Here is a 23,061-nt window from a genome sequence, read left to right on the forward strand (position 1 = left end):
ACTACCGATTACACGGCCAGAACATGTGTTGTGCAAGTCCAGTTGTTGTTATTGTTTGGTATTTTGAAAATGCTGCAGCTACGAAAAGCCGTGCTGCGCGGACTGGCTAGAAGGATTCGGCATCCAACGAGATGTGCCCACAGCGCCGGTGCCGAGATCTACGACGTAGTGGTCATCGGAGGCGGACATGCCGGCACAGAGGCCTCGGCGGCAGCTGCTCGCATGGGATCCCGCACAATGCTGCTAACCCACAAACTGGAGACTATTGGCGAGATGTCCTGCAATCCGTCGTTCGGTGGCATTGGCAAGGGTCACCTGATGCGCGAGGTGGACGCCCTGGATGGCGTATGTGCCCGCTGTTGCGATGTTTCCGGCGTACACTACAAGGTGCTGAACAGACGACGCGGACCAGCTGTTTGGGGACCCAGGGCGCAGATCGATCGTCAGCTGTACAAGAAGGCTGTGCAGCAGGAACTGCACAGCACTCCCAATCTGGAGATCCGAGCAGCTGCCGTGGACAATCTGCTGATAGAGGATGAACAGGATACCCAAGCCCGACGTTGTACCGGCGTCCTGTTGGCTAGCGGAGAAGTGGTTCGCAGTCGGTCCGTTGTGCTCACTACGGGCACATTTCTGCGAGCACACATCAACATCGGACTCGAGGTGCGTCCGGCCGGCCGGATTGGAGACGCTCCAGCAAAAGCTCTGGGCGAGGCGATCGACAGACTAGGTTTTCGCATGGGGAGGCTGAAAACTGGCACACCGCCTAGAATAGCAAAGAGCAGTGTGGATTACTCTCAGCTCCAAAGGCACGACGGTGATGATCCCCCCATGCCGTTCTCCTTTCTCAACAAAGACGTTTGGCTACCCGCCAAGGACCAACTACCCTGCTACCTCACCTACACCACACCAAAAGTCAGCGACATTGTGCGCGATAATCTTCATGTAAATCGACATGTTACCGAGGAGATAACCGGCCCACGTTACTGCCCCTCGATTGAGTCAAAGATTTTGAGGTTCGGCGCGAAGGTCCATCAGGTGTGGTTAGAGCCAGAAGGACTGGACAGTCCCTTAGTGTATCCCCAGGGAATCTCCTGCACGTTGCCCCACGATCAGCAAGTTGAGCTGGTCCATGCCATTCAAGGTCTGGAAAAGGCGGTTGTTGTCCAGCCCGGTTACGGAGTGGAGTACGACTTTATAGACCCCCGTGAGTTGTATCCCACACTGGAAACGAAGCGAGTGCCAGGACTCTTCTTTGCTGGCCAGATAAATGGAACTACTGGCTATGAAGAAGCGGCCGCCCAGGGAATCATAGCGGGAGCCAATGCAGCTGGAAAAACCAGACATGGCGACGGAAGGCAACTAACTATTAGTCGAACTGAGGGATACATAGGAGTGCTGATCGATGACCTCACCTCGTTAGGCACAAACGAACCCTACCGCATGTTTACCAGTCGGGCAGAGTTTCGGCTGTCACTTCGTCCGGACAATGCCGACATGCGTCTCACCAAAAAGGGCTACGAATTTGGACTTGTATCTTCAGATCGCTACCAGCACTTCCAGCAAACCGAGGAGAGATTGCAATCGGCCATTGAGTCGTTGCGGCGATTACGGAAGCACACTCACTACTGGCGACAAGCCCTCGATCTGCCAAAGGCTAAAGCTTCGGTAGAGAAAACGGCTTTCGACATGCTGGGAATTCCGGCGGATAACATCACTATCGAGCAGCTTATCCAGATTCATCCCAACGAACTGAGCTGGCTGAAAGGCGAACGTAACCTGGCCGAAAGGCTGAAAATCGAGGCTCTGTACTCGTTCTTTGTCGATGAACAGCAAAGAGACGTGGAGGATGTACGTCGTGAGGAGCGCCTGTCCATTCCCGCCGACATTGATTACTTCTCAAAGTCGCTGAGCTTGTCCAACGAGGAGCGACAGAAGCTGACGCTCATCCAGCCCCAGACAATTGCGGCGGCTAGTAGAATTCAAGGGGTAACTCCTTCGACAATTGTGAGGATTCTTAAGTACGTTAAAAAAGCTGAGGTAGCCAAAGCCTAGGTTGATGGTTAATTGATACAAAATGTAGCTAAAAGTTTATGTAATATATTCCCAAACCACAAATAACTTGCAAAGTACATCCTTAAGTAGAGTTTATTTCATAAAATCATAAATGCCTTATGTAAAGTTGCACAATATTGTTTAAATGTTTGTTTCGCATATCGTTTGCCACATGGTTGAACATTCGTACATATCTATTCTGCTGCGCGATTGTGTTGATATATACCCAACTATATGGTGTGGTCGTGTGAAGATCCAAGAAAGGAGCTTCCGACTGTCGAGATGTTGATCTTAGTCCGATGGGGAATGGGCATCTCAGGACTTAGAGGTGTGTTAAATTCTGAATTCGGCTGTAAGATCAGTTTCCGGACAGACTGGAGCGCTCCTCGTTATGTCTATTGCTATGGTTTCGGTAGCTGTTGTATTTGGTTTTCAGTTTTCGGTTTTTGGTTTCGATTTTGTTTCGATTAGCTTACAGTTTAATGTTTTACACTTTGTATTCTGTTACACACACAACGAAGATTGAGGGGGAGTTACAATACAATTAATTTACGATCGAGTTGTTTTCATTTGTTAAGGTTGTATTTGAAACTATTTTGCAGTAGTTAATTAGCTATCGCATGGCATTTGTGGTTACGTTACTAGATGCGCGCCAATCGATTTCAGTTATGTGTTTCATTCAAGAATCTATTATGATTAGTTATTAAAATATATTCATTTTCAGTTTTACTGGTACATACACATAGTTTTTGTCAAAAGGAAAAGTCGACTTGCATATGGCGAAAATGGTTCGAAAGTGTCGAAGCGTATCGGTGTCCATATTTGGCAAAGGACTCCATAACCCATAACTTTCTGGGTTAACGTCCTGCTTCGGAAACGACTTGAATCTTATAGTACAGAGCCGCAAATGTGGCTCATACGCAAGGGTTTTTAGGTTTTGGTTTGGTTTTTCATTTTTTGTTTTTATAATATCACAGATTGCTCGAGATTTATGCATTAAAATATATGTAAACCGTTACTTTGTTAGGCAATCTCAAACACAAAAGAAAAACTGGGAGGCAAGTTGGAGGGGCAAAGATTAGAAACGGGAATGAAAACTAGGTCTATATCTTTGAGAGTTTGCTTGCTGTTAGGGTATTGACTACTTACTATAAACATCAATTATAGTGTGGATACATAGTACTCTTGGTAATAGTACGTCTTCATTTGCTAGCTTGTGTTTGGATTTGTGTTTTTGAAGATTGTGGCGAATGCGTCTTTCGAATTCGGCACTCTAAGTTCTGCGTACAAAATATTTCAAATCATTTTCCAGTTCAAATAAATAAAGAGTTTTAAGGGCCAAAGGGTGGCATACAAAAGTTGTTTAATTTCGAAAAATAATTTCGGCCTTTCGGTGTTCACTACTAATCCATTCCAGAATATCTCCCTAGGTTTTTGATTTGATTTGTTATCTAAATTTCAGTTCCGTTTTCCCCACTTTGTATTCGAGTTACATGTTCATACGTTTTCCATTTTTATTCGTACTCTCCAAATCACAATTATTAGCAATTAGCAATTTAAGAATAAAATATAGCTACCCAGTATGTTTGTATAATTTCTGTTTCTGTTGTGTATATATAAATTTCTTATCAGAATTTAGTCTAACTTTACAACTAGCATTAATATTTTCGGGCCATGAACTTTTTGCCACACGAAAACTACATCCAGAGTTCCATGCAAGTACGTAGCTAAAACTCTTATCAGCTAACGTTTCGTTTGAGAGTAATTACTTCACTTGGAATATGTCACATTATTTTACATTTTATGCATTTACGATTTTTACACCAATTCAAAATGTCTAATTGTGGTAGAATTGTATTCAACTGGTTGGGTAAACATTAGATTGCAACACCGAGAAAAAACAAATATCTGATATCTGTTGTGGAATTTACATTGTATTATTTATAGTGGCCTCATGCCTTATGCACTTTCTTGGCCATTCGTTCCTGGTTACTCAGGATAATCCTATAGCTTCAGGAACTCGTCCAGCATCCGCTTGCGCTGCTGATGAAGAGCTTGCTCCGACAGCAAGTACATCCCAATGTCGCTGTAGTTTTTCATTAGTTAGTTGTTGGAGTTGCTGAAGAGTTGGTGTCATAAGGCTGTAGCCTCCTCCGCGCTGTTGCTGCGAACCAGTCCGCCCAGCTGTGGTTTGCTGTCATCTGAAATACACCGAGTTGGACCGCTTTAGTTGGGAAAGTTCTAAGCGAAATAGGAAGTTTACCTTTTAGGGATCTCAAAACCAATGAAACCAAAGCAAAATAATAAGTGTAATTCAAATAATTGTAAACAAAAATTATTTATTCAGGCCATTTCTAAAAGTATGCGCTTCACATTTAAATAGGGAAATAATAATAATAATAATAACTAAGGATTAAAACGTTTAGAATTGGATCTAAGCGGCGCTGGCAATACATTACAATTTCTTGTATAAATTAAGATGCTCGACTAACAACTAAATTTACGCTTAGTATTATGTTACTGAAGGTAGATGTTAACTAGTTCCGATCCGATGCGACTTTCAAAACTTAAATCTAAGCGAACATACGCTTCACTAAACGACCCACTCCCGCCAGGGGACCATTCATCATCTGGTGGGCTCGGCAGCGGACGTGGCGGCACTGGTGGACACCTCGTCGCTGGTCAGGGCCGGCACTTTGCTGGCACTGCTGGTGCTGCTGCTGACCACTGGCGGCGGGGTGGTGCCACTGGTTGTGGAGGTCACCCCGCCGGAGGTAGACACTGTGTCTGGTGAGGCGACCATGGTCTTTGGAGGAGTCGGTGTCGGTGTGGGCGATACCGATAGCCTGGCCCGCTGTTTCTCCTCGCCTATGTCTGTCTGGGTTGTGGCAGTCGTGTCCGAGTCTAGAATCTTTGGGGTCTCCTCTTTGCATTTACCTGATGCTGCTGCGGCAGCATTGACCGCGGGCAGCGAGTTGTTTGCGTCCGATTGTGGACTGGCACTGCGCCGGGAAGAGTTTTCCGGTGAGCTGTCCGGATGGATGGGCTTGTCGGCGACTGCATTCGGCGTGGCTGGTTTCTTTTCAAGCGCCACCGGCGGCGAAGAGCTTTTGTGGCCATCCTCCTTGATTGCCAAGTGCTCCTTACTTTCTGCCTGCGATGCTCCATTGGATTCGGCGCCATTTACTTCGTGGTTAGTCGGCTGGCCACTGCTGGCGTTAGATGGCGCCTGGTTGCTCGAATTCGAATTTGACCCAGTCAAATCCAAGGTGGTGGGCTCATGGGTCACCGGCGTGGCTGCCTTGTCTATCATCGCCGATTGTTGGGCTGCAGCCGCCACAGCTGCAGCAATATGATGCCTCATGGCATGTGGACTGCCGCCGGCTCGGCCTCCGTTGGCCGAGGATGATGGAGTGATCGGTGGCGTGATTTTGGGTGAGCTGGGCAGCGACAGGGGCTGCTGCTGGTGGGCAGCTGTGGGAGTCATGCCGCTGGCCGCCGCTGCAGCCGCATGCATGGCCGCCAAATGCCCGTGGTGGTAATAGTGGCCCATGTTGGGAATGTGGGAACTAGAGGTAGTGGGCGGCATGCCACTGCCGCTGACACCACCGCTGGGCGTCGATGTGGGTACCTGATCCGCGCTGAGCTTTACGGATGATGTCAGATTTAGGCTGGTGTGTGGTGAGGACGCAGACAAACTGGAGCTGGCTGTGACGGGTATGGAGTTGCTCAGCCCTCCTCCGCCGGCCGAAGAGGTATGCGGTGGCAATTGGTGGGCCAGCGAGGCGGGATGATGGGGCGACATATGCGGATGGCTGAGGTTTAGACTGTGCGGATGTGCGCCGAGTCCAAGGGCAGCGGCTGAGAAGCCAGGATGCGTGAGGCCAGCAGCGCCCGGATGGGCCAATCCCATGGCCGCCTGCTGCAGGTGGTGCTGCAGATTGGGCCCGTGACCACCCAGTTGGGGAACGCCTGGGAGCCCAGCCATGCCAAGATTAAGACCCATGGCTCCGTGGGGACTCTGCCGCTGGGCATTCGCTGCCGCTGCATGGTAGTGCGACATTCCGGGCAGGCCATGAAGTGCACCTGGGGGTCCTCGTAAACTCATATTGAGATGTGGAATCATGGAACCCAATAGATTTCGATTCAGTGGGGAGTACAACTGGTTCGAGTAATGGTGCGAGGCAGTCAACAGTTGCTGTCGCTCCCGCTCGCGCTCTCGCTCCTCGTCCCGCAGCTTCCGTTCCCGTGCCTCCTTCTCGCGCTGCTCCTTTTCACGCTGCTCCCGTTCGCGCTGCTCCTTCTCCCGTTGCTCCTTTTCCCGCTGCTCCTTTTCGCGTTGCTCCCGCAGCTCACGCTCTTTTTCGCGCTGAATCTCTCGTTCGCGTTCCTCCTCCCTCGCCAGTCGCGCCCGGTGCTCCTCCTCCAGCTTCATCCGGTCGTGCATCGCTGGCGAGATACCCAACGCTGCTCCGGGCATCATCGAGTAGAGGTGGGAGTACGGCGAGGCCATTTGGGGATACAGGGCGGCCGCATGCGGATGTGAGGGATGTGCGCCGGCGGCACGAAACAGTTGGTATCTGTGCTCCAGGTAGAGCTGCTCCGTATACGGTAGACCAGCGGGATTCAGGAAAGCTGAAATAGGTATGGATGATTAGAAAATGTTCAGTGAAATAATCGCAGAGATATGGACTATTAACATATTATTCAAACATTAATGTACAAACTATTAAATGTAATATCTGTTAATATTCCATTATCAGCGTTTATTATTCTGCTAACCTGGCGGAATACCCGGCAGTCCGGCAAAGTGGGAGTAGGCCTCCAGCGGAAAGGCACCCGCCGGATGCATCAGTCGCTCGTCCGATCTGTACGGCTGGAATCCACTCCTGGCCAAGAGTTCCGGTTGCAGCGACGCTGTTTGTGGTGCGTGACTCAGACGCGCGATCTTCTCCGGCGGCTGTGGCGATGGAGGTGAACGCTTCTTGTTACTGGACACCCGATCCTCGCCAGGTCGCTCGGATCCCACACGGCCAGCCACCGAATTCAGTGCTCCTGGGCCAGCTGACGACGGTGGTGGTCCACCGGCTCCCGAAGTTGGCACACTCCTGTCTGCACCGACCTCCTCCTCCTTGATGTCCGCTTGCTTGGCCAGCGTTCGCAGGGCGGCAGCAAAGGAGCCCCGACTACTGGCCGATGCGGCACCAATAGCTCCTGGTGGCAAGCCCACTCCGGCTGCCAGCTGCTGCTGCACTGCAGCCGCCACCGCCTGCTGTTGGGCCTGTTGTTGAGCTTGATGTTGCTGCTGTTGATGTTGCTGGTGCTGATGCTGCTGCGGTGACGGGGTGCCAATGTGATTGCTGGGCAGGGCGTGGTTCAGCAGGGGGTTGCCGCCGGCGGACGATGGTACCGGACTGTTGGCCACCGAAGATCCCGGCAAGCCGCCGCCGCCGCCGCCAGGAGGTGTTTGCAGGTGGTGCGGCACGGGAATGTGCGGTGCCGGGCTGGTGGCTGGCCGCTTCTGTCCAGCCTTTGGTGGCACTGCAATGGAAAAGGATTAATTAGTTTAAACCAAAACTAGAGATGTCTATTGTAACTCTAAAAAGTTTCCCAACTTGTGAACGAATTTTCAAAACATAAGTACTACAATTACTATCGCAATAGAGACTTATCTCTGTGAGGCTCTTAACTTGGAGGTATACGCAGAAATAAAACAATATGATGTGAAAAAGAAGCTCATGAGAGTTTCGAGAACTGCTCCTGGCCAAATGCACTCTGCATAAGCTCAGTGGGAATCGGAGGCAACCGATTTTACGGTCCTCTGTCTCTGTAATTCGAAACAGAACCAGGTTTCCTAAGGGATGAGGGCAGACTGAGTGCGTTCGAATTTCCTCTGCTAATATCTGATTGATGTCCGCGAGTTGTGTGACGGGCAGAAATTGCGCATACGCCTCGTTGCATTTGCGGCAATTTGCATACGTAGGCGACAAGGTGGATCCCGGGTGACGTGTGTGTTGGGTGAGAGGCGTGGAGTGCCACCGCCATCCCAGGATGCCAGAATGCCAGGTTGGGCATCAGGAGGAGCCGAAGCCAGAACAAGAGCAGTCACTCCATCGCCAGCAGGTTGACGCTGGTTGAATGCAAATGGCGAAGGCTCGAAACTTGAATTTCGGACATGGTCCACTCGGCCATGCGAATCGAAAGTGGGGATGAGGGCTTACCATTCCGACTACGCAGTGCCACCACCAACACCACCAGCACCACCAACACCACCACCACCTTTGTTCTCCTCCTTTCGGTGCCCACCACTTTTCCTTTGAGGGTCCTCCGAACGGCGCAAATTGCACGCCCAACGAATTTATCGATTCTTGTTACTCGTTTTCGGGTTGCCCGCTACGAAATTGCTTTCAGATATGACAGCCACACCCCCGAGAGACCGCCCATTTCAGGTTGCCGAACCAGGAGAGAACTCCTGGCCAGTCCTCCTGCTGCTTCTGCTTCTGCATCTGCTGCTGCTCCTGCTGTTCCTGCAGCACCATCATCTCCGCTCGCATTCAATGCCGAATGGAATTTGCAACGACAACGAGGACAACGATGTTATGAGGCCGGCACGGCATGTATTTGGAAAACCATTTCGCTGGCTGGCTGGTCCTTTGTGGACCTTAAAGCTGCTCGGTCTCGAAATGGAAGCTCGCATTGGAAGTGGTTTTTCCAGGGGCGGTACACGGTAGGCGGTATATAGGTGGCAGTTGGTAGGGTGTAGGTGGTGGTGAACTACTACATGCTGGATACTGTTTCGCTTCGAGAGCTTCGAGCTGGTGCTGGAGTTGGAGCTGCACATATTTCGGATTTTTGTGAAAATCAACAATTCAACAAAAATAGAGAACAACTTTTGTGGTTGGGTAAATATTATCACCTCGGTAGCCTTAGTTCTGCTTTGAGTTTTATTTATTTACTGGCTTTTCATCCGAGCGGAATCTGGCAGGCAGCAGTGCTCTTCGAGAGCTTTTATTAAATGAAGGAAAAATGCAACGAAGAATGCAGATGCATCACTGGCTCCGTCATCATCGTCATCATCATCATCATCACCACCATCAACAGCTTTTCCCAGTAGAACATCATGATAACGTCTGCTGCATAAGCTCATGGTTTAGAGCGTTTTGTGTCGTTTATGAAAATGGGGTGAGTGGAGGTTGGGATCTGGGATGTGAGAACTGGGATCTGGGGAAACTATGTAGATGGCCGGGACATGGAAATGGGAGTGAAAATGTGCATGTGCATGTGCTCGCTGCTGCTGCTGCTGCAGCATGTGTATTTACCAAACTAAACCGATATAATGCCCGAAACTGCAGTACCAACATCGATGTCGACGACTAGAACAATAAAATGCCGACGACTGCGAATGCGAATGAGTTGAGAGCAGAGCAGAGCAGAGCTGGCTGTGGATGTTTGGATGGGTGAAATGGGTGGGTAGGCTGGAATCTCACATGCCCATATCAGCGTTCATACCTAAAACCCGGAACACCCAACCCCTCAATCCCTCAACCACCCGGACAAACCAAACAAAGCTCCTCGATGCCGATGCCAATGCCTATGACGATGATGCCAACGTTGACGTGGCTGGCCGTATTTGCCAGTTTGCCCAACTCAGCCTGTGGGCTCTGGCAAAACAGGGAAGATGGTGATGGTGATGGGTCGGATGGGTTATATTCGGTTGGGTGGTAGGTATGGAAATGTAGCGGAGTATGCAGTGTATGCAGTGTAGGGAAAACTAGAGTAGACTCCCTCGGCCTCTACCCTTTCCAAATCAAAACCCCACTTCCATCCCCATCCCGTCGCAGTGTTGTTTGCCATGAAATGCCTGTTTGTTTGCCTGGGTTTTGTGTACTTCAACATGGTCCCAGACCCCAGACCCAGATCCCAACCCCAGAGCCCAGTTTTAGTTCCAAACCTGACTCAGATGCCACACCCTGCAGCGAGCACCCACACACTGACACGCAAACACACACACTCAGACACACGCAGGCACACACACACACATGGAGCCATGTGGAGATACTGCATTCGCATTGAGCGGCGATTTGCAGGCATCAGCGTTATTTGCCGAATTTAATCAGCGCACTGACACGAGAGCACCACAAGACTCGACTCCCGTTTCCCGTTGCCCCGTTTTCCGCATCCTGCTTCCCGTTTCCATCCGAAGTACGGATATATTCCATGACGAGCTTTTTTCGCCATGATAGTGCCTCTTAAAGCGCCCAGGAATGTGCAACGGGTCCGTCACGCGGAACCCGATCCGATCCGATCCGATCCGAGGCATTGGGGGAATAGCCAGCCGGAACTGAAAGTGTAACTATCCCGGTGGGACACGAACTAAACTCTCTCCAGTTTTTTGTTGCACCAATGCAAGTGGACAAATGATATACGTATACTTTATAAAATGGATAGATACTTTTTCTACAAAGTAGAGTTTTTAGTAAATTGTAAATGAATAAATAGAGATTTTCCAAGGGAACGTATGCTTCTATGATTTGTGATTTAACTCGAACTACAAACTTTAAACCCTGCACAATCCACAGACAATTCTCCACAGCTAATTATTATTATAAAACCACCTTCCTTTCCTGCCCATTCCCACACACACACACACACACAGAATTGAGTTTAGATCTGGACGGCAAGGGATTCCAATTGCAAATCACACATCCATTGATTTATAACTCATTTATTAGCTGCCATCTGAGTGCGGGGCTGGAAATGTTTGGCAGGCTTATTCATTTCAGTTAATTTGGTCAAATGCAAATGTAATTTTGTAAAGTCAATTAAATGAACCTCAGAGTGCAGGAGTCCGCCGTCCCTTTTGGTCGCTGCCCCCGAAAAGCCCTTGACAGCCACATAATGCAAATCATAACTGCCAATAAATAAATGTTGAATAAATTATGCATAGAACACAATGCTCCACACTCTATGTACTCATTGTTCTTGTTGCTGTGCTGCTGCTGCTGCTGCTGCTGCTGCTGCTACTGTGGCATTTGTCACATTTTGCAGTTTGGTTCATTGCAACAAAATTGGTTTTCTCGCTTGGGTAAATTAAAATGTCACCGATTCCGAGAAAGGCGAAAATGCCAGCACCACCAACTGCACGCACCACTCAACCGCAAGTGGTGCCCCACCCAGGCTGCCTTTTCCGCCCGCAGCCCATTATTGTACACATAAACACATGTTTCCATCCACATCCTCGTCGCGCTACCCATCTCCATATGGAGATCCTCATATCCATGCCCATACCCCATACGCCAAACCCCCCATTATTATGGTAAATTCGTAGGGGCTCATTCCGAATTTATGCCATTTGCCACCGCCCCCAGTTCACCGTCCTTTGACCCACCACTTCCGCATTCCGCTCCATGCCGAGCGATGGACACACACACACACACACACACACACACACACACACACAAAGAGTGGAGTAGCCGAAACCACCGAACATTCCTTGCCACAGAGAAATGTCGCCGGTCGCATGCGATTATTCCACCACAACTAATTACAGTGGCAAACGGAACACAGTACCTCCTCCTTGTCCTCCTCGTCCTTGCCATCCACCGGCCACTCCGCTTAAATTCCCCCACACATCCTGCCGTGCTGTGCAGCAGTGATGGTGGTGCTCCTGCGGCCAGGACATGTTTAGGTCAGCCGCAGCACATTCGCATGGCGAAGTGCACTCACCCTGGCCATGAATAATTTATTTAATAAATACATTCACAATTAAATCAAATGCGAAATTGTGGCTCCCTCCACTTTGCCTTTTATTCCGCCGTTTTGTTGAATTTTCGATAGCGTTGGGTTAGTTGCGGTTGAGTGAGTCGAAAGGGGATCCAAGTTATAGATAATGAATGCCACTGTGGTTTGGACTGTGAATGGGACTTGTGCTAGAAAATACTCAAGTTATAACTCTATGAATCACCTACAAAGTGTGAATTGTTATTTGGTCTCTATGGCATAAAACCCTTTTGAAATCAGATTGCTTTCAAGAATCTATCTCTACATTGTCTTCAAGAGTTTCAAAAAGGAGCGAAAAGTGTATTGATTTTTAAAGCCTATACTACGGATCGATTTTTGCTTGCCCAGCATAAAACGTTGAGCCTTAACCTTTCAACCCTAGAGTCCATGCTGAAATCCTGGCAACAATCACCGGTCCCTTAGAAAATCGGAATCTTTGAGCTTAATTTACTTTCCCAATTTGCTCAGGAGGCGACGGCATGAAGCCCAACGTGTGGTGCACAAATGAATTATAAATTAAGTTTGATTCCATTTCACTCGTTCCATCCTGCGTCCTGTATCCTGCGTCCTGCATCCTGCGTCCTGTTCATGTCCTGCGGCTACCGTCCTGCTGGCGCACTGCAGCAAAGGAGGCCGTCAACTGGTCCTGCGGTTTCATATGCAATTATTTGCCGTTGCTCCTCGACAGCTCCTGGATCCCGAGCATCGTCCAGGGGACACGGCCCTTTTCCCGGGGCCACACTGCCAAGCGGATGGGCGTTGGGCAGTGGGCACTCCCACTCAAGCCGTAGAAGTGGCCGGAAGCTAGAGGAGGAGGAGGGTTCAGGGTTCAGAGGAGCGAAGGAGGCAGAGGAGTCCAATGCCTGCGAGTTTAGTTAGTTGGCAGCTGGAGCGGAGCAACAGCAGCAGCAGCAGCAGCAGCAGTAGCAGTGGCAGCAGCTCATGCATTAATTATTGCTGGTCTGTTGCGGTCGGAGTTTCCCAGTGGAGGTGCAGCCACAAAAGCCTAGCCTGGACACCATGGATACGCAGGCAAAGGATCTCAGTTTCAGGATGCGGACGTGGAACTGGTAATTTCTCTATCCCCATTCCCACATCGGAGAGCGTTGTGAATGGCTGCGGTCACGCCTCCATTAAACCGACGAAAACTACCTATCTAGGCGGGCTTGTAATATGATTTGGACCAAAATTCGATATCGATGGTGAACGGTAGCGGGTTGTGTACTGTGTACTAAACCAACAATATTATTAAGCAAACAAAGCAACTATAAATATGCATAATAATTCCATGCATCATCGGGCAGTTGCAGTTCCTGTTTGAACAGCACATAGCACACACATCCAAATATCCTGCTGACGCTTTCGTGAATCCTAAATCCTAAAGAATCGAATTTCATTTAGCAAATGGACAGTCGGTTTATACATAATTATAGACTACAAATCACTGGCTTGCAACTGGAGAGCTCTGCAGTTTCAAATCCAATTATATTTCTTGCTCTGTGGCTCTGACTCTAAAGTCCTCGCTAATTGTCGAGTCAAACTAAAGAATTAATGAGTCGTTTAAAGCTCTCTTTAATGCGGTGGAGCTAAACGAAGCACGATTTGTGTTCCTATTCCCAATTTCCCCCTTTTCTAGCTGTGTACCCAAAACACAGAGCTCATTTTAATTAATTGGAAAAGCAAAAGCATTTCAGCAATTTTGTCTACAAGACGGCAAATATCGCCTCACAGCATTCCGGCACGCACAGCCAGTTCTTTTGGTCGCCGGAGGACAGAGTACTCTGGGTGGCTGAGTGCCAGGATGCCAGGATGCCAGTATGCCAGCATGCCAGGACATGAAGGTATAAACGGCCGGGGCGAAGGCACCGGAACCGGATACGGATACGGCGCAGGATGCAGAAGCCTGCACCGGGCAAGAAAAATGTTTGCAAACTTTTCGGTTCGCATTCGTACACAATTTAAATAGTTCGCAGTCACATTCCGGCCGGAGAGCACACACTCCGGCTCCAGCTTCCCTATGCGGACCATAAACAAGTGCCGGGAATCACGAACACAATGGAGAATGCCAGCAGCAGGAGCCACTTCCACTTCCACATCCACATCCACGTCCACATCCTCAAGCAAGAAATTGTCCTGCCCTGCGTTTGCGTCTGCCGTTGCCAGGAGCTGGAGAACAATGTCTGAAGGCATGGCCAGAATGAAGGAATTCCACACTGGAAATTCCCAGCACGCGCGCAAGAAATGCACAACTCCATAGCATTCCAAGTGCAGAACGCATTCAAGGCGGTCATAAATGAAATTCCATCCACACTCGGCGGGCAGCAGGCAAATGGAGGCGCTCGCAGCAGGTGCAATTGATCCCACATTTAGTTACTCCACTTTGGGCGGGATTATCGTTCGCCTGAAATCGCCAGGATTCTCCAGAAGTACAAAAAAAAAATAAATAAAAAAATTAGATGCTAAAACACACCCCTTGAAAAGCATTTCCAATTAAATCTCTCTCAAATCGCTCTGCAGGAGAAGAAGTTCTGGGCGACAGACGGCTCAAGTGGCAGAAATGGCAGCCATATGCCGAGAACACTGCCAAGAAAGGGGCCAGGTAATGAATAAGGACGCATCTACATATGTCCCTGTGTCTGTGTGTCTGTGTGTGTGTGTCTGCAGAAAGGACATGCCTCAAAGGAGACGGAGCAAAGTCACTTGACTGCGAGTGAGTGTGGGTGATACACACACATAGCCCCTTGTGCCGAGTCAACTCATTCGAGTTGAGCCCACATCACGTCCTCACCCGCGAGTCCTTTTTCAGGCGAGTGTCCTACGAGTGCCTCGTCGCAGTGCCTCAAAGGCACAAGTGCCAGGCGAACTGCTTGGTACCGTTGCACAGACCCCAATTAGTCCTTTGCCTGCCTGCGGCACGGATAATACTTACAGTAAACGACATTTGGTCAATGCGAACTAACTAATCGTAGTGGAAATTGAAATGTTTGGGTCACTCACCTGCAAGAAAGAAAAGAGGAACAAGGCGTTAGTGGATTGCATTTGCATACGAATAAACTCTATACTTAATCAAATATAGAGAAAACGGTTATAGTATTTAAATAATATGCAATTTTATGTAACCAAGTAATGCGGCTTAATAAATCAAAGGATTTTTCACGCCCCACTAAAATTTGTAGTCAGTTTAGTTGCTCATATGACATGCCAACAAAATGGTGATGGAAAAAGTAGATCAAGTTAAGTTGTCCCTGGCAAATCTGGGTAGCGTAACTGATGGATTAGCAGCATCATCATCATAAAAGGGAATTCACTCTGATTAAGTCCCGCAACTAATTCCGCAAAGTCCTGGCAACTGTAACTGTTTCACAGGATTTCCGACAACTTGAATTGGTTTCCCTTTTCACGGCCACACTCATCCCTTGCCATTTCAGTCGCAATCCAACGCAACCCATTTCATCTCATCCCATCCGATGCCATTCCAACCCAGCAGCAGTCTCTTTTGTGATGCATTGAAATGCCTAATTTTGGTCGTAAGCGATATGAAAATGGGGTTGCAAGCGCCGCAGGCCACGCACCAAAATCCAAGCCAAAACCCATTCCAGTCCAAACAAGCCGGGCAAATCCCATTCAGACCAGCAAAGGCGACAACTGACGACGAGCACTTTGTTAATCCCGTATTTATGCGCAATTACGTATTTTTCGCATTAGTCAGCCAAGCAGTCAGCTTTTGGCCGAGTCGAGACGGATGGCGGATGGATTCAGGGATTGGGTTCCAGTCTCTGTCTCCGTCTCCATCTTCATCTCAGTCTCCTTGTGAGTTTCTGAGTTTCAGTCTGATTCTCAACTAAGGGATGTTGTCCGTTTGCCGCATTTGTGGGCCCATGTCCTTTATGGGCCACGCCAGGCCAACCCCCCGCATTTTGCACGCCCCGCCCTTTTGCACCCTTGCCCTCGCAGTTGATCCTTTTATTTCGCATTTTCCCTTCGCTTTTTTCCACAGCGTGTTTTGTGTTTTGTGTTTTGCTGCCATAGAGCAACCATGTTGTGGCCGCCTTTTCTTGGCTTAGCCGTGTCTTCCGCCTTTGTTGCTCCTTGGTCCCTGCTTCTGTCTCCTGTCCCTTCGCTTCGGTTCCCTTCCATTCCAATCTCCCTCCATCCCAAGCACAATCCTCAATCGTTCCAGGGAAAGGCGGTGCTCGGGTCTCGCCTCCGCCAGCTGTCCCTGGACCGCCCGCCCATCCTTCTGCCTGTCTGACCTCCCGTTGGCCTCTCAATCCCTCACCATCACCCTCACTCTTCCCTTGGCTACGGGTCTTATCCTCCTCCTTTATCCTCCGTCCGCCGCTCGCCGTCTTGAGTCATTTACTTTTTACTGCCGCATAATATTGTCCCGATTAGCACAAACACAACGTTTTACCACAAAATCATCATCATTAGTGACGCTAACGCAAATGCTCCGGCTCAGTCGCAGGATCTGGTCCTCGGAGCCTTGTTTTCGGCACAGTGGCTCAGGTAGAACACAGTTGCTAACACCCTATAACAATTTTGAAATACGCGTCAGAAAGATAGGGACTATACGTAAGAGAATAGAATGTTTCGAATGGGATTATAATGCTGGAAAAATATACACAGAATTTAGTTTGGTAAGCGAAAACTATCCGAATTGAAAGATTCGACCTCAAAGATTCCTACACACTTGTTTTGTAATCATTCTCATTTAATTGCCTTACTTTTCAACAACTCAACACTGCAAATGTTTCATAAAATCCGATACCATAGCTCGCAATTGGTAGAGAAAAGTGTTTGTAATTACTGCAATGATTGTTTGTATTTTTGTTTACGAAACATGATTTACTGCCCACTGTGCCGAGACGCAACAAAGCAGAAGCACGGCTGGAATGGCCAAGGACGTCGCAAAAGGAGGATAAGGAGGCGTCTGGGCAGGGGACGAGGGGCGGGGGACGGGCGACGGGGAGCAGCCGTAAAATAAGCAGCAGGCAGAATGGCTGGCAAGGCGTCTATTATGCGAAGGCATCATTTAAGGGGATTATTTTATTTGGGCTCTAAACAATAAAGTGGGTTTATTAAAGGCACGCTCCCCACGCCCGCAAGCCCGCAGAAGAGTCCTTCCCTGGTCCCTCACCAATCCCTATCCCCCCGTACACCCCCCACCACCCATCCCTCTGTCTGACTTTATGTGCGAGCTCGGATCAAGGATAAGTGGGGTTTTGGGAGGCGACGAAGGACGCAGGACGAAGGATGTCTGTGCACAAAAGATGTTGCGCTATAAAAGTGCAAAAATGTGTTTTTCCCTCTTCACAGTGCCCTGCCCCCGGAGCTGCTGCTCCTGCAGGATGCCACCCACCAAAAGCCGCCTCCTTGCTCCCTTCCGCTCCTTTGCTCCTTCATTATTTCCGCTGCTGTTTGTACAGTTGCGCGAAGCGGGCGACGCCTTGCAGCAAGTGCGTCTTGGCTTGGCTTTATCCCTTTCTTTCAGCTTCTCCAGCTTTTGCCCGCTTCGTTTTTTTTTTTTTTTTGTGAATTTGCCATTGCCCGAGGAGCCTTTTTGTGTGTGGCATGGATTTTAAATTAAGTTTTAATATTCATACTGAGCCGCAGTGAAACCGCTTTAGCTCTCGCCATTTTTCAGGGCCCAGACAAACACAGCAGGACCGCAAACAACTTCAATTATACAAGAGTTTGAGCAGTCAGCAGTGAGCAGTGAGCGGTATTTTACTGCTCAACACATTAGACAGGACTTAGCCGCAGGATGAGCAGGACGAAATGAAGTGCAAGCTCAGCTGAGCTCAGCGCTGGAAAATCGCATTATAAGATGGAAAGCTGATTAGCCAAACCGGGACAATACGGATGTCTCACTGTTTAGACTTGTGGTCAACAGAAATTAATTTCAGCCATTTCTTAGCAGAAGAGCAAAGCAACATTTATGTGGCATTTATATATACATATGTATATTACATATGCCAACTTTGAAAACAAAGCACTTACAAATCGTTTATAAATTTTGGTGTGTTATATATCATTAGAGCTTTGGATGCGGCAACACTACTAACTGCCATTGCTGGACTCGAAAAGTTCTCACAAATTAGATTAGATTGCTTTTAACCAAGGGGAAGGCAAATAATAGAGGACTATTGAAAACTCCTTGGCAGCAACTTCCTTTAACACCAGAGTAACCGAAAAGTTTCCAAGAAGATTGTGAAGTGAGGCGAGGAAAACTTTGCGACGACATATTCTTGGCAGGATGAATGTGGCCATTTCCACCCCGGGGCGTAGCAGAAAGGTTAAGCGAAACGAACTCGCACTGATGGGCGGCCGACATGGGTTAAGAGGTTACGGGTCAATGGGGGCGTGCCTGCAGGCCACAAAATGAAAAGTTTTTCCACAAAACTTTCATACAGACACACAGAGACACTGAGACAGAGAAAATTGTGAGGCTGTGAGACGGAAATCTCCATAAGCAAACAAACAATTTTTGGCAAATACTTTTGCCGTATTAAAATTTGTGCAGCATCTCCTTTTTGTTCTTTTTGGACCCAAAACCGAGTGTGCCTGTGTGTGGTTAAGTGTGCTTCTTGAACACAAACACGTCCTGTGGTCGTCCTGATGGTGGTGGGCGTGTCCTTCTGCGGCTGGCTTTTTAGTGTCAAAAGCTGTCGCCCTGCCGTGTCTCCAGTGCCACACAAGCTGCCCGGGGGCACCAACTGAAAAGGGGCAGGAGTTATAGAGGAGGTTGTGCCCGAAAAAGGTGCAGATGTCGTCCTAAATGCTGCCAAACGACAACAGCATGTTAATGACTCTGACCCCTTTGCCCGAGGACAAGGACGAGCACGAGGATGAGAGAACCGAAGCTGGAGGATCCTTTGGGTGCGTCTGGTCACTTCATGTCTTGTCTTGTCTGAGCTGCTTAAGTAATTGGCATACAAATTTACTCACTCAACCGGTCGGATACCCATTTCCCGTTCCTCCATCCCCATTCCCCGCATTCGAATTGCTCCTTGAAATTCCCCGAGGTGGCTCGTTAATGTCTTTCCTTCGCAGGATTGCCTTGTCATTTAGCTGCTCCACTCTGGCCGGAGTTTGTACATTAATTTCCAATCCCCCGAAAATCCATGTTGCAACACTCAAACGCACAGCTGCCAGGCTGACATTTTAATTGAATGTCTGTGCGTGTGAGCAAGAGATACTTTTATGTGCGGGTTGCCGGTTGCCCTGTACAGATACAGATACAAATTGCTGGAGTGTTTGGGTAATTCTCAAAGTGCGAAGAGTTTATTGTAATCGCTACTTAGTTGGGGGGGCCCCATCCTCTAATTCAGACATTTCCTCAACAGCAGAATAAAATAGAATAGAGTGAGTTGCGTATAGTGCCTCAACATTTGTTTGTTATTTCTATTTTATAGCCTTCACCAAAACATTTCCTTCGATGGTTCGATGTGGTTCGATGGGGGAAAAAGATGCTTTTTCCGAAGTGAAGCACACATGTTCCTGCCACTGTTTACACAAATTATTATCATTTCAATGCGATTTTCAATGCGTTTATTGCCGATGCTGGGCAAATATTGATTTTGGCCCCGGACAAGACAAAACACAGAAACAGAAACAGTACGAAATCAGACAGACGATAAGGGATAGCAGACCAACAATTCGCTTCGTCGACTGACATTTGACCAACAAGTCAATTGTGTATTATTTTTGGGAATTAATAATGCGTTCGACAAACGTTTGTTTGTTCGCCTCTAATTCAATTTGCCACAAAAATAGTACAAAAATAACTGCAAAATTAATTTTGTGTTTTACCATTGGCATCTCTCATGTGGCTTATTTACACTGACGGACGAATGAATTACAAAATGTGTGTATTTGACACGGGAATATGAACATTGCGGGGCGTGGTGAGGGGGCGTAATACTCGTAATGCCTCTGCAGTTGTGCAAAATCAAATGAATGCGGCTTATTTAAAGTTTAATTAACTCTGTTAAGGCTAAGACCATAATTAAATGAATATTTATGCAAATGCAGGCGAGAGCAATGCCATGAATATTTACTGGCCGAATGCTTCGAATTGCCCCCCATCCACTGCCCCATTTTCCTTGCACCTCCGTCTGCTCCTCCGTCCGCCTTAGAATTGGAAAACGTGTTGAGAGTTCTCGATTCTCGGTGTGTGGGATTTGCTGTTCGTGAAAGACAATTTACAAGGTGATAATTTCCCCACGGCAGCGCTAAAACAACACCCAAGATCGTTGGAAAAACAAACAGAGGAGCTGCAACAGCTGCCGTGGTAGCCAAAACAAATAACTTTGATCTGACATTTCCACCATCAGCCATCAGCCATCCGCTATCAACTATCAACTATCAGCTGTGCGTGTCAGCAAATTAATCAATTGTGATCGCTTCGTGTTTATGCTTGTTTTTCCGCTCCTAAGTGACGCGATCCCATTTTCATTTCCCATTTTCCACTTCCATTTCCCCCGCACAGCGGTAATCCCCCGAAGAGATCTTTACTCCGGGGAACGACTTTGCTATGCGTGTTGACATTTAATTGCCGGCCCAGAGCCGCGATGTCAAAATAAATAGATGAAAATTAAACGAACCTATTGCTTGTTGGGCAACCTCGGTCCCGGTCCATCTTTCACTATTTTTATGAAATTCTATATTGGTCGGCATGGATGGGGCATAGATGAGGCATAGATGGGGCATAGATGGGGCATAGATGGGGCACAGATGGGGGGCTGAGATATTTTCGGAAACACGCACTACTACGAGACATCAGAGACAATTAATGCCAAAGCACTTTTAGCGCTGAAATTGAAATTTTATTGGTCTTCAAGGTGGCGGGGGATTACTTAAGACGGGTGAAAAGATTATTGGTTTTGAGACTTTCAGAGGCGCAGTTCAATTTATGTGCTTGACAAGGGCTTAAGTTGCTAACTATGCAGAGATCTTCGGAGTTTTTATGATCAGATTTAACGATTAAAACCAACCATGTCAAGTGGTAATGTGAATAAAAGTGCAAGTACGAATAGAAACATAATTTCAGAGAATTCCTTGTAAATGCTTTTTGAATAATGTACATATATAGTGTTTTCTATAGTGTTCTTTTGACCTACAAATTTGTACTTGAAGTGCCATAAATTTTATGAAATTTTCAAAATTGCATGTTTTCCTCAAATTCCAATGGGTTATAAACACGCGAATAATACGTAGGTGTTGATAAACTGTTACTGCAGGGGACTGCCTATAAAACCAGTCGTTTCTTTTTTTTATAAAAATACATATATGTACAATGGAGAATATTAGTATAGAACCCATTGCCTTAGGCCACTGTAAAACGATCCTCAGCGAGTAACTGGATCCAAATCCCATAAAGGAGGGCTACTTTTTGGAAGGACTTTACCAAGGACTCACCACAAATCGGTATCGGAGCATGGATGCTGGGTAATCCTCTTGGTAGCCATTCCATCATTTATTATGGGCTATAATCCGAGCAAGGTGCCACTGGCTGTCTCTCTCGCACACTCACTCACACGCGCTCTCTTTCTACCGCAGAGCGTTTGTATTTGGCTGCACTGGATTGCACTTTGCGCTCGCGTAATCCCGGCTCCAGGATCTCAGTTCGGATCCTTTTGTTTTTTTTTCCCCACTCGTCGTACTTCGATTTCTTTTCTTTACTGGTTCCCCAGCGATGTTTTTCCCTTACTTTTTCTTTTTTTTTTTTTACTTTTACTACGTCGCGGGACAACAAATTGAGTTAATCCAAGGAAACGGAATAATAAAACAGGCAGCTGGGGGAGGCGGGGGACGGGGACTTTATAAACGATGCCTCGACCTGCGTGCAAAAGGTTCAGATTTTCGCGAGAAAGGCATTAATGAAAGGAAGAAGAAGAGGCGGCACAAGACGAAGGATGCAAGCGGAAGTTGTTTTCTCTACCCGCCGACGCGTTCTCCTCGCTGCTTTCTCCTTTCTCTTCCGCTCGCTGCACTCCACTTCACTTCCTTCCTGGATTTTCTTTTTCTTTTGTTGCACTGCACCGAAAATTCGCCGTCGCCTGGTTCTTCTTTGCTATATATATTTTTTTTTTTTAGCTTTTTTGGTATTTCTTATTCGCTTTCTTAATTTAATATTTACTTTGCACTTTGTTTAACTTTTACTCGAGCGCTTTTCTTTTCATTTTACTTTTCCAATTTAAATTCCACGCCGAAAACTTTTGCCTTCCGAGGGTGTTGGGTTGGAGGGGGTGTTGGGGGGTTTATGAGGGAGATGGTTCAAACTTTGCCGCTTTTCGTTTTATTTCGGGTTCAGCGGGGTTAACGTTTGCTGGAGCTGCTGCTGCTGCACTTGATCCACCAAGAAATGCAAATGGACGAGGACGAGGGCGAGGGCTTTTAGACAGCCGAATTCTGCGGGCGCCCACACGATTCTCACGCCTCAAGTGGCGGCCATAATTACTGCAATCTCGTAATCGTAATCACAACTGTAATTGTAATTCAATTCGCTCGGCCGCCTCCGCACTTAAACACTCGCAACACTGTAACGGTGAGACACCCACACACAAGCACTCACTATTCAGTAACGCACCGAAAATCACATTCACAATTACAATCGCAATCGCAAGCACGAGACTCGAGAAGCACGCGCCTTAATTGGCAACCGCTAATCGCGCAATCCAAAAAATGTGCGAATTGGCCAGGAGAGAGAGCGTTGGCCAGCAAGCCGAGAAACCAAAAACCGAAGACACGCCACTGGCGACGTTTGCGAAAGGACTAAACGGCGGACGGCCGCTCGACTCCGAAATGGGTAAGACGTCCGCCGCACACTCAAACACTCGAGCACTCACTCACACACCGCACTCGCAGTGTGTGTCTCACACTCGCACTCTCCGCCCGCTCTCTCGCCAAGAGTCCAGAACAGCGAGAGAGCGTACACTGTTATTGATAGATTGCTGTTACTTTAGATGATAAAGTTATCTTCGTTTCAAACAGGGAAACAGGGTTTAACAAAAGATTTAGTTAGACAAAAACTAGCATTTATTAGATATTTTTCAAAGTTCTTAATACTTTTGCTACAAGACTAGACATACACCTCATTTTCCCCTAGTGTACGCCCGCTGCTTAGAAATGGTGAGTGAGCCGGAGCACGGCGACAGTCGGCGTCGGCGTGTGAGTGAGCGAGTGGCGGAGAGAAAGTAAGAGAAAGAGCGGAAACGGGAG

The 23,061-nt window shown here is 47.9% G+C and overlaps 2 protein-coding genes across 7 annotated transcripts in view; one reads left to right on the forward strand and one right to left on the reverse strand.

The window, feature by feature from the left end:
- The first annotated feature begins 33 nt into the window (after positions 1 to 33).
- On the forward strand, positions 34 to 2,187 carry LOC6531276 (protein MTO1 homolog, mitochondrial). The gene has a single exon (XM_002092049.4). The coding sequence runs from the start codon at positions 70 to 72 to the stop codon at positions 2,053 to 2,055; it is 1,986 nt and encodes a 661-aa protein (XP_002092085.1). The 5' UTR covers positions 34 to 69; the 3' UTR covers positions 2,056 to 2,187.
- LOC6531277 (zinc finger CCCH domain-containing protein 18) overlaps positions 2,131 to 23,061 on the reverse strand; it is a 67,105-nt gene continuing 46,174 nt past the window's right edge. For 3 of the 6 annotated variants that reach the window (XM_015195740.2, XM_002092050.4, XM_015195739.2), the window contains 2 exons: positions 6,838 to 7,596; positions 4,375 to 6,690 (listed from right to left, as the gene is read on the reverse strand). In XM_015195740.2, the coding sequence (XP_015051226.1) occupies positions 4,682 to 6,690; positions 6,838 to 7,596 (2,768 nt within the window). In that variant the 3' untranslated portion in view covers positions 4,375 to 4,681. Of the gene's footprint in view, positions 4,257 to 4,374; positions 6,691 to 6,837; positions 7,597 to 13,590; positions 14,833 to 21,258; positions 22,666 to 23,061 lie in introns of those variants that run through there. The other 3 variants (XM_015195741.3, XM_015195738.2, XM_039372299.2) reach the window with 3 other exon arrangements.

Source organism: Drosophila yakuba, chromosome 2R, assembly GCF_016746365.2.
Source record: "Drosophila yakuba strain Tai18E2 chromosome 2R, Prin_Dyak_Tai18E2_2.1, whole genome shotgun sequence".
NCBI lineage: Eukaryota > Metazoa > Arthropoda > Insecta > Diptera > Drosophilidae > Drosophila > Drosophila yakuba.

Excerpts from the sequence above, each read along its gene's own strand:
- LOC6531276 (XM_002092049.4), top strand. The coding sequence starts at position 70 with ATGCTGCAGCTACGAAAAGCCGTGCTGCGCGGACTGGCTAGAAGGATT.